This window comes from Triplophysa dalaica, chromosome 1 (genome assembly GCF_015846415.1).
Source record: "Triplophysa dalaica isolate WHDGS20190420 chromosome 1, ASM1584641v1, whole genome shotgun sequence".
In the NCBI taxonomy this organism is placed as follows: Eukaryota; Metazoa; Chordata; class Actinopteri; order Cypriniformes; family Nemacheilidae; genus Triplophysa; species Triplophysa dalaica.
In genome coordinates, this window is record NC_079542.1 from 6,845,620 (window position 1) to 6,862,588 (window position 16,969).

The 16,969-nt window shown below is 35.7% G+C and overlaps 1 protein-coding gene across 1 annotated transcript in view; it reads left to right on the forward strand.

Annotated features, from left to right (window-relative positions):
* Positions 1-16,924, forward strand: part of galnt18b (UDP-N-acetyl-alpha-D-galactosamine:polypeptide N-acetylgalactosaminyltransferase 18b) — a 69,704-nt gene extending 52,780 nt beyond the window's left edge. The window contains exons 9-12 of the mRNA XM_056747980.1: positions 140-277; positions 2,816-2,911; positions 12,783-12,947; positions 16,286-16,924. Coding sequence (XP_056603958.1) covers positions 140-277; positions 2,816-2,911; positions 12,783-12,947; positions 16,286-16,432 — 546 coding nt within the window. The 3' untranslated portion in view covers positions 16,433-16,924. The remainder of the gene's footprint in view (positions 1-139; positions 278-2,815; positions 2,912-12,782; positions 12,948-16,285) is intronic.
* The last annotated feature ends 45 nt before the right edge of the window (positions 16,925-16,969 follow it).

Below are 16,969 nucleotides of genomic sequence, written 5' to 3' on the forward strand. Positions count from 1 at the left end.
GACAGCCCGAAATCCTTGCCAATTCCTCATTAGAGGCCAATCTCATTGTAGGGGATTGGTTAAAGAAACGCAAAGAAGAAAGGAAATCCATCTGTATCTCTTCCTCTGTATTCATGTTTGTGTGTGTTTGCATCGTCAGGACTCAGGGATTGACATCGGTGACATCACGGAAAGGAAAGCGTTGAGGAAAAAGCTTCAGTGTAAGACATTCCGCTGGTATCTAGTGAACATTTATCCTGAGATGAGAATGTACACAGACACTATTGCATATGGATTGGTGAGTTTATATATATTAAACCCTGCTGTTGAAGTGAGAGTGATTGTAAATGCACAGAAAATGAAAAAACACCATTATAAATAAAGCAAATAAAGGCTTCGTCCGTAAACTAAAACAACGACTTTACAGACAGTGTTCGTGAACGCATGTTACGCTTCCAAGGCACCTTAACTTTTAATGATCCAAAACAAATTCAAGTGACCTTTGGAGAACATCAATGAAATATTTAGTGTGTGGAATGCTTATTTCTTAATAAAAAGAAAATCGTCAGTTGGAAAAGAGTTCATGTAATTGCTCAACATGTCGGCTGAGAAAATCAATAACTCCTGAAACCTTGCTCATCCGATCAGAATGAGGATCATATGCAGCTTTTGTATAATATTTGATATGAATATTGTACTAAAAGGGCACAACTGTTTCTTTAATGTTGCCAAATTGGTTTGTTTCCCAAAGCAGTGTGTATCTGGAATCAGATTTTGTTTTAGCAGAACCCTGAACAAGAAAAGTCTCTCCTCACAGACCTGAAGTCGCTTTATACAAAGCAAACCCCTGCTCCTATGACTGCTGAATAAGTAACAGTCCTTTGTAAATGGCTAGATATTATACCACCGAGGCTGCCACCTGAGTCACACGCTCACCTATTCATCGGATCGACAGGATTTCCCAGTTGCTTGATAAAATGACGACCTACAAAATAGCCCAGTAGCCACTGAAGCGTAGCCGCGCATTTCAAGTGCAAACAATTCATTTGCTTTTTTATTTCCTACTAGACAATCATAATATACTTGACTCTATTGATTCTCTAGCAGGTTGTCTGGTTAGGGTGGTTTCATCATGTGTGTTTCCCTAGGAGCAAATTTAAGAAGGAGAAACTGTGGAAAATAGGTCAGCCTTATTGAAATGAATTCTGGGAGTAAAGGGCTCAGAAATAGCTCTCGCCCTCATTACTTTACTCCGAGTGACTGCATTTGATGAGCCTGTCAATCACATTGGCTGGAAATTCAGCACGCAGTGATAAAAAGCACAGCGGTGTTCAGCTAAATCCTACGGAAAATGCCAAAGCACAGATAAGATCCATTGAAGTTCCCCGCTAGGAATACTTTTGTCACAGATATGGTCCTGTGTTTAAACATTATTTTCAATAGACGTAACCGTCGCAATCAACCGCTAAACCAACGGAGAAAAAAAGATGTTTTTGAAGCGTCACACAAAAATTAATTTGCCGGTAAACTTAGCAAATACCAGAGGTGAAATCAGGTAAACAGAGTCACACTGAGTTCAAGTTATGTGTGGAAAATAGTGCATGGCGATAAACCTGTTTAACTTCCCAGAGGACTTGGCAGGAAAAGGATTTGGAGGATTCGTGCGTTCGCATACACTTATGAAAATTGTATTTTATAATTAGAAAGTGTAATTAAAAATGAAAATTGAATCACATTAGGATGCAACTGAGGAACAGCCTCTAGTTTCACACGCTATCTGTGACGTTATGCTTGTAATGAAGCATGTCGCAGTACGCCGCAGCTGTACTGATATCAGCACCATGCCACAGGTAAACATAGACATTTACCTGTTTTTAGACACATGATTGTGACATATGGCTGGGTGATATATTCATATGAAAGTAAGCAAGTTTAACTTCCCTTTTACATCTCACAAAAAGTGGAAAAGTAGTCGTAATCAAAATCGCGACACAGGTGTGGAAAGAGACACGAGAGCGGTGGTATCACATCTTCTTTATATGTGTTGTATTTCTTATGGTATTTTTGCTTTAAAGGATCAGCCACGGATCCATTTCAAAATTATTTTCAGTTTTTCTGAATGTACTAATTAAAGGTATGTGTTTAGGTAAAATTCTCATTTTTTATTCATTCTGTTAACTACTAACAATAATTCACCCAAAGCAGACCTCAAATACTGCAAAGAAAACAAGTTTATATTCACTTTTAAGCATCACAACATATACACAAAATACAGTAATATTTGTGCAGAAGTTGAAATATATTTATATTTTTATTTATGTGATAACCTTCACATTAATGTTGGATGACTTGGAAATTCAACAGATCCTGGACTGCAATTGCCACAATACGCTTAGAAATGCTGATAAAATAAAAATAATTTGAATGGTCTCTTTCTTCCACGTCTGTTTGGTAAAAACGTACAAGCGGCATGATGTTGCATTGTTTCAACAGTTACTGCAAATAACAAGTTAATAGTAAATACTTTAGCTTTGGCAAGTAAATATTTTTGTTTCTCTGCCAACAAAAAAAACATTCCTTAAGAAGCCACAGCATCAAGTTTCACGTGTTGCCATGCAACACAGAATGGATCACAGTGTTGACAGCATTTTCCTTTTATAATCATTCGGCATCAACTCCATTGCAGGTTTAACAGAACATTTCCTACAGAGAGACAGAAAACACTCATGTTCCGACTTAATGTTTAACAGAGACAACAACAAACAATATGCCGTCATGCATTTGATTGAAGTTGTAAAACTTATTCTAAAAAATATTTTCACTTCTTTCTCCTCAGTTGAAGAACTCTTTAAAAAGAGACTTGTGTCTCGACCAAGGGCCTGACACAGACAACATTCCAATCCTTTACCTCTGTCACGGGATGACACCTCAGGTGAGTTAACATTGTTTATTTCCTCCTTTTATACGCATCAGCTGTGGCTTTCAGACAGAGGCTGTAACATTGTTTCTTCTCAATGGTCTTTTAATTAATCTTTAGTTAGAAATGTATCTTCAGAATGGCATCACTAAAAGAACATAAAATTAGATTTAAAAAAGAAAAGACCAGGACTTTTGTAGAAATAAAAGAATAGGCCAGATGGTAAAGTGTAAGGTTTGGTTGTGCTTTTGGAGCAGCTTTGCAAGAGGACCTATTGACAACTTATGTTCCGATAATGGGGCTCGGGTCAGGAAAGGTGTGCGAAACAACTGAGGAAACATGTTGAGAGATCATAACCTTGCGAGAAATTGGTCCAAATAAGAGAGGCAGGAGCAAAGGAAAAGCGCATAATAATCAACAGAGTTGGGTGTAATGTCAAAGTTCCCAAAGAATACTCTACTAAACTATAACATCCAGCTTTTCTATTCAAATCCGTGCAGAAATGCTAAATCAAGCATTGTTAAGTATAAGGATAAATTGTTTGGCTCTTAAATCAACAGGGATTTGTTCTTAATTGTCTGTTTGGAGGATAAGCACGTTTGTGACTTATAACAGTACATGTGAGGCATTTCTACACCTTCAAGTTGGGAGAAAAGTTTTGTTGACTTTTTCCAGATTGTTCATTTTTTTATTGATTACCACATTTCCTGTTGAAAGAGAGAAGAGACAAGAGGAGAAAGGGCGACCAAGAAGATAGGCTGAGTTACACTTTCAGAAAATTAGGAATAACAAATCACAAAAATAATGATCTGACTTTGTTGGTGCCCCTTAATATCTCAAATATCTTTGTTCCTGTTGATCATGTGCAGAGCGTTGCATTATCAGTACAAAGGCTGTAGGCTTGATTTCCAGAGGACAAAAAGATGCACTAAAAGCCACTTATAACTAAAAAATGTAAATGTACATTTTTAATGGAATCTCCTGCTTATACACTATGTTTTAGTGATCTAACATGCTTCTCTCTTATAGTTTCAAGTGAGATCAATATTTCTGGGTGTGCTCAGTTTTGCCAAAATTGACAACTAATCTTATTTGATTATATTTTTGTCTCCTAAAGAATGTTAGAAAAACATATTACATATTTTGAGAAATGTAAAGTTGAAACTTTGTATCCATAGAAGAAGCAACAATTGAGCACATATACTTTTGATGTTTATTGATTTAGTGTATCTGTACTATGAATTATTAAAATCCTGCTCGTGAACTAATGACAAGAGCTCAGTTGACATGAGACTAGCTTAATGCAAAAAACAGTACACAAGAATGAAATATAGTGGTCATAAGTGCTTTCTGCCAGGTGTGCCAAGTCTGTATAGGATGTAGGATGCTGCCTTACATCACAGTGAAATATGAAAACATAGCAACAGACTAAATTTCTATGCTTTTGAGTGGCAATGTACTGTAGAGCTTTGCTTGGTGATGATGTTAACTGTGATGCTTTGAAATTCTCCGAAAAATATACTGCATAGACTGCGTCTTGTTGAGGTTGCATCAACTTTGTTTTATTCGATCAATAAATGTTAAAGCTCTGTCTCCCTTGCAAAGCTTGATATATTTAATTGCTTTTCACATCTTTTAGTGTCATGCCACGTCTCTCTAAATTGACCACTTTACATATAATGGCATTTTAACAGTACTGATGGGTCAGATGATAAGTGCGGGGTGATCGACCAAGTCAAGTAGAAAAAGATGTACTGCTATGAATCTGAAATTAATAGAATCCAAAGCTTTTGTGGCTTTCAGAAACTTTAAACTTGTGTATACAAAGCATCTCTTATGGCACTTTAGTTGAACGATTTTCAAAGAATGGTACACTCTTGTCCTTGAAGAGCTTTTCACAGCATTAAAAAACTTAGAAATGCACTTGGAAAACTTGGAACCACGCTTCGGGGCTTTTCAATTATACTAGGATTACTGGAATATTCTGGAGTGCGTTTAATGTGAGCTTTACTGTATGCAAGATTCACACATTTCAACTTAACAATTGGGCTCGTTTTTGTGGAACTAGAAACGTGTGAATACCTGGAACATCAATCACGTCTTTGAGGTTCTTGGTTTTCCAAATGGCTTCTTTATTATGAGTGCCTTAAGATATTGAAAGTGTTGAAGGAAAGTAGTTGCTTTGAAAATTGGCAGAGGATGTGGAAAGAGGTTCTTCTGGTGCATTGAAGGCATGTATGCCCTATTCCAACCTGATCTAAAAAAAAACATAACTTCGCTTATCAATCGAACAACGTGGATCATATGAAACTGTTTGAGGTTCACCCCAACCTCACTACTAAAAATGACCATCACTGAGGAATGAACAGATTGCATTAAAACATACAAATGAAATTGTACAAATTCATTTGAATTATCCAAATCACTATAATGTAAAATAATGAATTGTCATTCACAGTAGTGTTTGTGTTTTCATCAGATAAGGTGTTAGAGGAGCTCATGTCTGGAATGTAGGGTTATCAATCACCTTTTAAACATATTGTAATGATAATGGTTGACTACCTTCATAAAACGTTTTGAAAAGTTTTATGGAAATGTAAATTATGATCAAGGGTTGAGGGTATGGACGTGTCCTCACTTTACCACGTGAACACCACTCGAGCACACTGGAGCGCGCCCCCATGGGTGGCAAAACACAAAGCAAAATGGCCCGCTCACAATATCAGGAAATGCAATTCCGCGCAACATTTCAGTGTCCAGGAACACCTGATTCCTTTGTATGTTGTAGTGAAGTCGTAAGGATCCTCATCAAGTCCAGCTGCTTGTAATTTCAGCAAATAATTGCGGGTTAGTCCCAGTTTATTTGATTCTCCTATACTCCTCAGCTATTTTGCTGTTTTTTGCAACCCAGGGGAGTGTGTCCCATGGAGTGTCCCGACATGTGACGTCAATGTATACGCTCTAAACTGCATCTCTTGCCAATTGAAAATCCACTTTCTGACTGCAGTTTGATTGTTTTTCATTTTAAAATGGATCACAGAAAAAAATAACTTTTCACACCGATGTGTGATGCATTTTACAAATTGCATTTGACCAAAGTTTGGTAAGTGACTGCACTGTTTAAACGTATGTGTCGTTGTTTTAGCCAAAATAATTGAAAAGTGAACAGTTTGTATTCAGTGGAAACTTGGTTTTATTATTGTATTGATTGTGGACAAACTGAGTTTTAGCTTGAAATATCACAAAAATAATAGAAGTTACATTTATCAAAAGCCGAAGTAAGAATTTACCTCAGTAGAAAAGACAAAATACATTCTGGATTTAAACATATATTTCAACAGCAATATGATCAAATATACAAATCTTCATGAACATAGTTTAGGGAGAAAATTGTAATACTGTACTTGTAAGACAAAACTTTAATGTCATGGTATACTCACCCTCTTGTCATTTCTATTGAATGGAGACCAAACCTCCGTTGTTTGGTTACCACCATTCTTTAAATTATCTTCTTTTGTGTTCTGCAGAAAGAAATCATACAGGTTTGAAATGACATTTTTGGGTGAACTGTGACTTTAAGATCATTTGTATGTTCTTTAAAACAGCAGATTTATTTATAAAACTTCTTTCACTGCAGCAAAGGTCTGGTGTTTTTGACAGCTTGAAGTGGCTATGAAGCATCTACTTACAGTCGTCTGATAGACATGTACAGCGATCAATAACACTTTTTTATGTTACAGTACATAACAGTATAGTAAAATAGCCTGTGTGTCAAAAATCTGATTATACCTTACGCCTTTTCTAGTTTTCAGTGCAATAGCTACCCATCAGATGTGTCAAGTGAATGGATTGTGATTATGCTTGTAAGTGGATCTGAGGATGAGACTATACATCCGGCTTTGTCATACCTATCAGCGGCCCCTCTGGAGTTTATAATCAGGACTCTACTCATGGGGTCCTTTTGAAGGGGCATTCACACAAATTAGACCACGTCTATGCCAACAGCATATGACATTACATTTTTAATGACTTCAGCAACCTAAAATAACTAATGAGAGATTTGATCATGAAGAAATAGGTTGGTCCTGCAACAACAGTTTCAGCATGTGTTCTTTACTTATGATCTTCACAGTGGAACACCATGTTGCATCTGGTCCTCTCCGGATGTGGTCACCATCATAAAATTTGAAGTTGGGAAAGCATTTGTTTTCTTCAGAAGGTTTTTTATCACTCATGCAAAAACATGCTTGGGAAATGGTTGGCAAACAAATCTCAAAGCTGTGCACACATGAACACGCTACTGAGCAAGTAGAATGCGGTGAGACAGAGTTGTTCCCAAGGAGATTAGCTCAGACTCTCTGTTCCATCCTTTTGAAGCAGTTTGTGCTGTAGCATGAGAAACCAGCGGTAGCGTGTTTAGAACACATTTGTGAAACTGCGAATGGTAAGCAACAGCCACTAGAAAGCAGCTTGTTTTTTTATGGAGGACATTACAGAAACATTTATATTACATTAATGCATTTGGCAGATTTAATCCAAAGCAATTTACAGTGCATTCCATTTTGCCTATGATTGTGCTCCATAGGATTGACTCCTGACACAACGCTCTACGACCAGATCTACAGGAAACACTAATTTAGTTGTCAGAGGTTGGATTTTCATAACTTATGAGACCTAAATAAAACAACGGTTTCATGGGACACACATGCCTGGCGGTATGTGTTTGGTTATAATTTAACAATTGATTTCATATTTCATTTATAATAATATTAATTTACATTCATATTTTATTGTATATCAAGTGTATTACACACGAGTTTGTTTATGTTGTTGCTGCTAAAACCATCTTTACATTCATATTTAAATTAATTCAGTTTTGGCTCTTAAAATTGACAATTTTGAACATAGTTTGAAACATTGACATCCTTTATGAAAATTGACCATGGTTCCATCACAGTAACCATGGTTTAATTGTGGTTAACAATGGTTTAACCAAAATATTCATAGTTTAAGATACATTACTTGGAAGTGCTTTGAAAGGGAAGGTGGGTTGAGCCGTTGGTTGCAATTCGCAACCTCATCTGTAGATGTCGCTACATTTCATACACTTTAATATCTTATGTTGAAATGTTGTATAATTGTACGTGTATGCAAACTGAGATGCTCATTTAGGCCAGGACACACCTGTAAAGGAAATTTTTAATCTCAGTGAAGATATAATAACAGTTATAATAACAGATATAATAACAGTTCATCTTGATATCTGTAGTTAAACTGTTCTGCCCTACAAAGGCAAAAGACCGGATTCGCTAGAATGTGAAAGTGAGATAAATGCTTTTAAGTAGTTTTACTTGTTATTTTCTCATTGACGTTTTGAAGTTACAGCCCATTTATTTTTTGGAAAATCCATGAAATTTACTCAAGATACTAATCCACATGATAAAAGCAATCTTGAATGTCCCAAAAATATCATTAACAAATTTTTGACCAAAAGTGAAGTTACAGCCTTTTGCCTTTGCAGGGCAGTATTGTAATACTAATTCTCATAATATTTCCACCAAAGAATATGTTCTGTCAGGACCACTGTCGTCAAATACTTAAACAATATTTTAAGGCAAACTGTCCGCCCGTCCTTGCAGCCTTGATACAATAGTTACAGGCAGATATGGAGGAGGTGGGGATGGAGGTGGGTTTTAAGTGCGGCACGGTTAAGCAGCTGATAAGGAGCAGAGAAAGGCAACTTAAACAGAAGGCAGTCTACTGTGTGTTTTATGACTATCAGTTAACGTCGATTAGCTGCACCTGATGTGGTCGGCTGATGGAAGCTAGACTCACATGACCTGCCATAACTGATCCTACGCTTGATGTTTCTTCACTTTTAACCATAGATAATGGGTGGAAAGGGTGAAACTGACAGTCCTTTAATCTTCCCTTAAACTTCTTTAATTCAAATCTACTATAGTCTTACACAATAACCACAATTACAATAACCATTGTTACACAATTTGATACTATGATACTGTATTTGTAATAAACCTATAGCAGTAACAAATGGTAACTTATCTGCCAAAAACGTTTATTCTACTATTACTATAATTAAAACCATAAAACATTAAGCGTTAACATTAAAGAGTTGAGTTATTACTTTCAACTGTTAGTTCCTTTAATAAAAAAAATCATATTTTATAAAATAAAATAATGTTACATCACCCACCAATATTCCTGAGCCAGTGTGATGAAGTTTTAAAATTGTCCCAGTGCCCCTGTACAGAGCTTTGAGAATACAGTCTGACTCCTCATTAAGCCCTAAGATATTTGATGCTTTCCTATTAGCAGTCCAATCAGTGGGCAAATTGGTGTCCTGTTCTTGTTTTTCTCTCAGTGTTTTAGTTAAGGCCACGGCTTTTTCAGAGACGACCATGTTCTTCATCAATCTTCATGATACGCTGTAGTTCTTCCATTGACTGCTCTGTGCCTCAGTATTATATTGGCCTATTTATGTGCCTGAATGGCTTTCTTTCTCTTTTAATAATAGTTTAATGGCCATTTGTAAAAAGGGGAACATCAGTCTTGTTTAAACTCAACATGAAACGGTATTTACAATCCGGTTTTAGTTTTGTATTATAACATTCTAAGTGGAGCATAATACCCAACCAGTGAAATGTAGAGCAGGACCTTTTTTCATGTGGTATTGACTGAACAGTGAAAAGAGGGTATTTCATATCAGAATAGAGGCAGAGCTAAATGTATGTTTGCAGTGGACTGTGGGGGGCAACAATTATCCAGTCTCGGGCGTTTCAAGAACCTCTCAAGGGCATCTTGTGTCAGCGATCCTTCTGGTTTTTGTTGTAAAAAACCTGTGTTCATATTGCCATTTTTCAAAATTTAATCCTATGGAATTAAAAAAAATGATTTCTCGATTACTCTGTTAGGATATATATCATATTTGTGTAGTATGTACATTTTTTACAGTAAGTAAAAAAAATTAATTACTGCAGTAAAAACAGGCAAGATTTTGGAAGTACCTACAACCGCTATTTGGTTATGGAAAAATGTTAACCTTTTCCCTGCTTGCGTGGATTATTGACGGTTTCATCTTAAAAACATAAACAAACATTACTGCGCTTGTGCACTTTTGTGACCCCAACTGAACTTCCGGTACACATTCACAAACAATAGAGTGCCTGTAGATTATATCTGATAACCATCAAAAGAATTCAAGAAGAAGCCTTACTTGGCAAAACTTGTCTATCCAATATTTTGAAATTAGACTGCGATACCAAGCTCAACAGTTAGATGTCAATATATCGTACGGTTTGTTTAAATGCAACCGAACTACAGGACCCATTCAACAAATCGTTTATTTAATGCAATTATTTTACAGTAATATTCTACAGTCAATCGATTAAAAAAGAAATCTGATCATTTTTATTGCGTTAAATAGTTGAACGCATTAATCTGAAAAAAATGTAACGCATGCGTTAACACTCTATAGTTGACAGCCATAATTAATATTAACATACATTTTATAAAATATAAATAGTCATATTATTAGTCCATAGCCAAACACAAACCAGAAGTTAACTGGGGGTCATGTGCGCGCATTCTATAGATTTGCTGCCAAGTAGAAAAGTAATTTTAGAGTCGAAGGTGAAGTTGTTTTCTCTTTTGGAACAGTGTACTCTGAAATGTACACAAACATATAAGGAATTTTTCTAAAAGTACTTACTTACTTTGTGATTTCATATGGCTCTATTCCCTTAAAGAGATATATTTTTCTCAAAGGTATGAATCAGCTGCATAACATTAACCTACTTTCTTTTACAGTAAGTCCAACTATTTTTATACTGTAACAATGTGTATACCCGCCTGGGGACTGCTATTACAGGTTAAAGTACAGTACTGCTCAACATCATTCAGAGTTTTGCATTACAGTACCTCAGTAATATCTCTTTTAGAAGACTCTCTGGAGAAACTCCTTCAAAATTTGTGCCACACAAACGGTGTTCAATTTTCTTTACAAACAACAAATTGCAAACAACCTTTCAACTTTTTGCTTGAGAGCATCTATAAGAAGTCGTATTTGAAGAGTTTATCCATGAGTGAGCTTTATATGCATGAGAAAGCAAGCAATGTTAGGTTTCTGATTTAAGCATAATGTGCCTCGGCCAGGGTGTCTCTGAAGAAACTGTCACTACTGCCAGATGTTCTTTAGCCCCTTGGTTGCATCCCTTATGCTCACCTTTTGCTACTCTCACAAACATGCTCACTAACTCCATGTCGACTCATCCTACATGTCAGTCAACACGAACTGAACTCGGGGACCATCTGGAGTGACTGCTGGTGATTTTGCTCAACCCCAGCAAACGGGACTGGTGCTGCTGGCTCATAGAATGTGTCGCGCAAAGACCCTTCTCTGGGCCTTCTATGGTGACATTTTTGAATCTTTGACTCGTTTCGCACACGTCCTGTGACACGTTAGTCATTTCCTGTCGAATCAGATCATGCTTATAACGTTTTGAGATGTGCTGGTTCTTTTTTTATTCATTTATTTGTAATTATATAATGGAAAACTTGAAATTAGCAAATAAGCTGATAGAGGTGTCTCAGAAACTTCAGAAATGTTGAACTATCTGCCAAAAAGTTCATTCACTTTCAGTAGAGGTTAAGTATGACCATCTGCTCAAGTGTAACTAATTTACAGAGTTTTTGCATGACTGTCTCCGCTGCAATATGCTACATTCACATATTAATATTCTGAGAAACGCACTGCTTAGGAAACCAAGAGAGTTGTACAAGTGTGATTAAAAGACTGGGGAAAAGGGTGTGCATGATGGAATAAGTTTTTGCGTATTATTAGGCATTTGAAATATTAATGATTCCAGATGGAAATTGAAACAACAAATAAATGGCCTGCGAAGGAATGCAAAATAAAAAGCTAAATGCCATTTATTTGTGTATGTTTATTCTATACATTATCCTTCAAGATGTGGAGTATTATATATTATACTTATATACTGTATAAACAATATGACTAAAACGTTTAATTCAATGTTTAAAATAACATCTTTAAAAACTTGTTCTTAAATAGTATTTGATTCATTATAAGAATAGATCAAGAAATATTTTATGGCACATGATGGCTCATGTCAATAATATATTCAAATTTTGATCTCAATATTTTATCTATATAGACAGTTTCAAAGCAACAACATAAGAATACGTTACTGCAGATGTGCACTTTTGTGGCCCAAACTTAACCTCCATTAAACATCCGCAAAGAATAGAGTCCCTACAGATTATTTCTTATAACAAGCAAAATAAATAATGTAAATAATAATAAGTAAATATCATGAGCTATAGCAAGAAAGTTTAGCCTGTATTACTGAGTTACCAGTATAAGAACCTTTACTTAGCTAAACTTAAACAAATTTGCGACAAAGTAACACAACCCATTCAACAAATAGTTTATTTAGTAGAATTGACATACCATATAATGTTAATCCAAATGAATCTTAATATAAATTAAACTAAATAAATGATAAATAGTAATATCATAAGCCACTAGCCAGATTGATCAACAAACACAGACTGAATATATGTAGCTAACTTGGTTACCTAATTTTTATAAAAAAAATACATTTAGAAAAAAAATCGTATTATTTCAATAAAAAAAATAATTCTGCATGTCAAGGATTGATTACGAATAATGATTCGAAATCCTGTGGCTTCTATGAATGAATTGAATCAATAACAATCATGATTAAAATTGCATTATCAATGGTGCATGTACTGATCATTTCTGTTAGCTTTGTTCGGTTCTGAATTGTTTTGTTTGATTCCATAACACGTCTCTCTTCTTGCTCTTCTTTTTCTCTCGTTCCAGAATGTATACTACACCAGCACTCAGCAGTTATTCGTGGGCGTCTTGAGCCCCACCATTGATGATGATGATAACAAGTGCCTGGTGGATGTGAATGGTCGACCGCGACTCATTGAGTGCAGCTATGCTGTTTCCAAACGCATGAAGCTCCACTGGCGCTTTACTCAGGTAACATTCAAATGTAGTTGTGTGGAGTTGAATTTGGTCATTTGTTCACTGCTAGACGTCTGGTCCAGAGCTTTAATCAGAGCCAAACTCAGACTGAGTCAGGAATTCCTGAGATCCATTCATACGTAAAGACCAAAAACATGATCTTTCGTTTTCATCACGTCACATGATCGCATAATGGAAACAAGTCATGACATCCAGACTAAACAGATTTAATCCCAGAGGAAAAGGTTAATACCTGGGGGTTAGTTTCTCATCGTTTAACATTTACAAGTTGTTTTTGTTTATAATATTTATAGATGTTACTCATTGAAATGTTTTAGTTACCTATTTATTTCACTTTTTAAAATGACATACCCTTCATTTAAACAAGCTTTGCGGTTATGTATAGACTTAATGTATAATTTCAGGCAGTGCAACCTCAGCCATGCAAGGACACACGTCAACACAGATCATGTTGTTTTAAAAAAAATCACAAGAACCCCTAAAACCTGTTGGACCATTTTCATGAAACCAACTGAATTATTCTCTGTTTTGGGTTTAAAGCAGACATGCATCTCTGGGAATGTTGGAGACAGGTCGGGTAGCCAATGATGCTAAACAATGTGCACACATTTACTTTTGCCCTTTATGTTCAGTCTGGGTGCATAGCTGAATGCACATGCCATGTTAGATAGCTCACATGCTTGAATGAATTGGTTTAAAGACTCGGAAATACTTTAACCTTTAACACACTTCTTATGCAGCATTATGAGTACAGGTGGATCATTTGTGCCGGGGGTCCTTTTAGCAGGAACATTAACATAAGTACCATATGCTCTTAATGAATATGGCTAGAATGAGGACATAGTGATGAATACATTACAGGTGAGAAAAACATTGTATTTAAAGAACCAAAATTGATAGCAGATCTTGTTTAAGGTTGTTTTGGTATTTAATTTTTGTTTTGTTTTGAAGTTTTACGTTACTGCTTTAGTTGTCTTTAAATCTCATTGCATTTGACTGTCATTGAATGTCGTCAATGGCTACAACCGGGAACGGGCCCATAGACAAAGGAGGTTGACTAGACACGACCGTACACTGCTGGGTGTATTGGGGTCTCGAGCCCACCCTTACTGTCCCGGTCTATATGAATTCTAATAAAAGGCTGAAACAAAAGCAGCTTCCACATTCCAGCAATATGTTTCCATTAATAAATTAAATGCAATAAGTTTCATGATTCTCGCAGCTAGCGCAAAGTTCACCAAACTTTGAACTGAATGACTTTAAAACTTTACGCGGCTCAGAAACAGTCCGCAGCATCAATAAAGTCGGAAGAGAAACTTTAGTTATTATAGTCAGACGCTTCATGCAAGGATTTATGAATTATTCGGAGTCTAGCAAATTTTTAATCAAAAGTCCTTGTGACTATAAAGACTAGTCAGAAGACAGGCGCTGACGTTGAAGTTTCTCCGTTTTTATCTTACCAGTGTTAATTGCAATGTAAAACATTATAATAGAAAAGAACAAAAGAAATAACTGAAGCTATTGCCACTCTTTAAAAGGAAAACCATTTTGACACTTCAAAGTGAACGTCTAGCTCAGAATTTAAACATGAACTTAAGCTGAAGCAAACAATATCATAATGTCAACCTATTCAAACAGATTCAGCCATTAAATTGTTAATCCGCCCACATATAACATTTTCTTTCTTATTCATAAATCTATTTCAAAGAACCCAATTAAATGGGAATACTAGGTATACAAGGCTCTGAATAAGGTTCATGGGCATTTTTCTAGCTATGTAGGATTCAGTCAAGAGCCTTTGTCAAAGCAACATAAAGGTTTTATAATGCTTAGACTCTATGATCAGTTATATTTCAACCTTAAAGTACATCGCATAAAATTCATGCAACCTTCTGTTCACACAGAAATTATATTAGCGATCAGTTAACCCATAAATAGCTTTTCTTTGAAATGATTTGCCAAAAAAGAAAGTGGCTGTGATAACATAAATGATAACTGGTATTATATTATTAAAGACAAACACTAAGACGAGTGAACAAAGAATAAAAGATTACACTGTAAAACACTGTTGGGACGTGAAGAAATGTCAGTAGCCTATTAAATTGTGATTCTCGATGCTGTCTTCTGCGGTTCTCAAAAACTTCAGTTCATTACAGTGCACATTACATCCTGCAGATAACACCTTTCTTAAAGGAACAGTATGTGTTCAGACCTCCTGACCGCAGATGTGGGATGGCTTGACTACCGCTCAAAGAAAGAGCATGAGGTTGTACTGAACCTTCATGAAGCCGGATCTTAAAGCCACGGGCGTTCTGTCTCTGGGAAGCCGGCTGAACTGAGTGCTGGCAGCAACAGAATCAGCCACCCTATCTCATTCCTGCAGTAATTTCCACCATGACTTGAGATCAGTGTGGACTCTCTTCCTCTAGCTCATCATGTCTAAGCCTGAAGCGATGCTGTTTCTTACAGATACACCAGCTGTGGGTCTTCCAGCCCTGTCTGGACGAGTTGATAAAAGTGAATTCGATTAGCCAGATGACTCTTGTTATGAATATTTTGTCCCAAACTACCAAGATCCACTTCTTTATGAAAGACTCTCATAGTTAAGGGTGTTATAAAATACATGTATTGACAATAACCATGATATTAAAATTATTATCATTAAAATGCATGATTATTTATATTGTGCTTATACTTAAGTACACATATTATATCATAAATTATCAGGCATACACACAATTTTACCTGATATTTATTTCCCCAATAACACAAATTCAATTAATGAACATTTTATTTATTTATAAAAACATGTATTTATAAAAAATATAATTATAATTATAACATTTTAATAAAATATAAATATTTTGTATGCATTTTATTATACTGAATTGCCTTTTTTAACAATAATAATTTTATATCATGAAACTCTAATCCAGGCCACATTTTACCCCAAAAGAAAATATATATTGCTTAATGAAAATTAAGCCTATTTTTTCGAAATCTTCTTTTTTCGAAGCCTTATTTTTTCGAAAAAAAAACTCAGTTGTCTGCTATTTACTTATAGTATGCTAGTTTTTGTAAAAATACAACATTAAAAAATAGTTTATAAAATTAGGTTAATCATTTTATACCTTTCTTACACTGTACTACATTTAAAATATAATTAAGACCAAAGTTTTTACCTTCTTTACAAATCATTTTTAGTCTGCAACACATGACTTTTTATTGTTAGTGTAAAGTGTACTGTGAGATGCCTTTTTTTTATAAAGGGTTAAACATTTCTATGTTTGGATGTCTAATGTCTGATATCCCATTTTTTGTCCGTTCTTCAGGGAGGTTCCATCCAGAACACCAAGTCAAAGCGATGCCTTGAACTCGTGGAGAACAACGACAATGAATTTGGATATCAGCTGACCCTCCAAAAATGCACGGGCCAGACATGGACCATCACCAATCTGTTGCATGGTAGCACCTTATGATGGTACCGCCAGGAACAGCAATGAGAAACGAACTAGGGGACCTTGAACCCCAAGCACCAGGATGTCTTTTTTTGCCGATGACATCATATGATAAATGTTAAACATTTTTCCTAGCTACTGTACTTGTGCATATTGATCAGCAACATTTGGCAGATATTGCGTTGTGGTTTTATGAGGTTCTACACTGTAAAAAAATGTATTATGTGCAAGGTATACTTGGCAGCGTCTTGACTTGAAGGTTATGTCGACTCCGGTGCACACGCTGGGCATGTAATTGCTACTGTGTAGCAAAGCTTTGGCAATGTTCTTGCTGTATTTCTTTCAATCTAATGTCTCAGGTTTGTAGGTTGAGATTATTTTGAAATAACACTGTACATTTTTGGGACATGCCAGTATGGTGGAACATATCTAGATACATTCAACTGTTTTATAGCTACATGTATAGTGAGTATTCTCAATATTTATAAATCATGGCATTAAAGGACGACTCCTACGGAAATCTGGGCTCTTCTGTTCTGATTTGACTACCTGTGACTG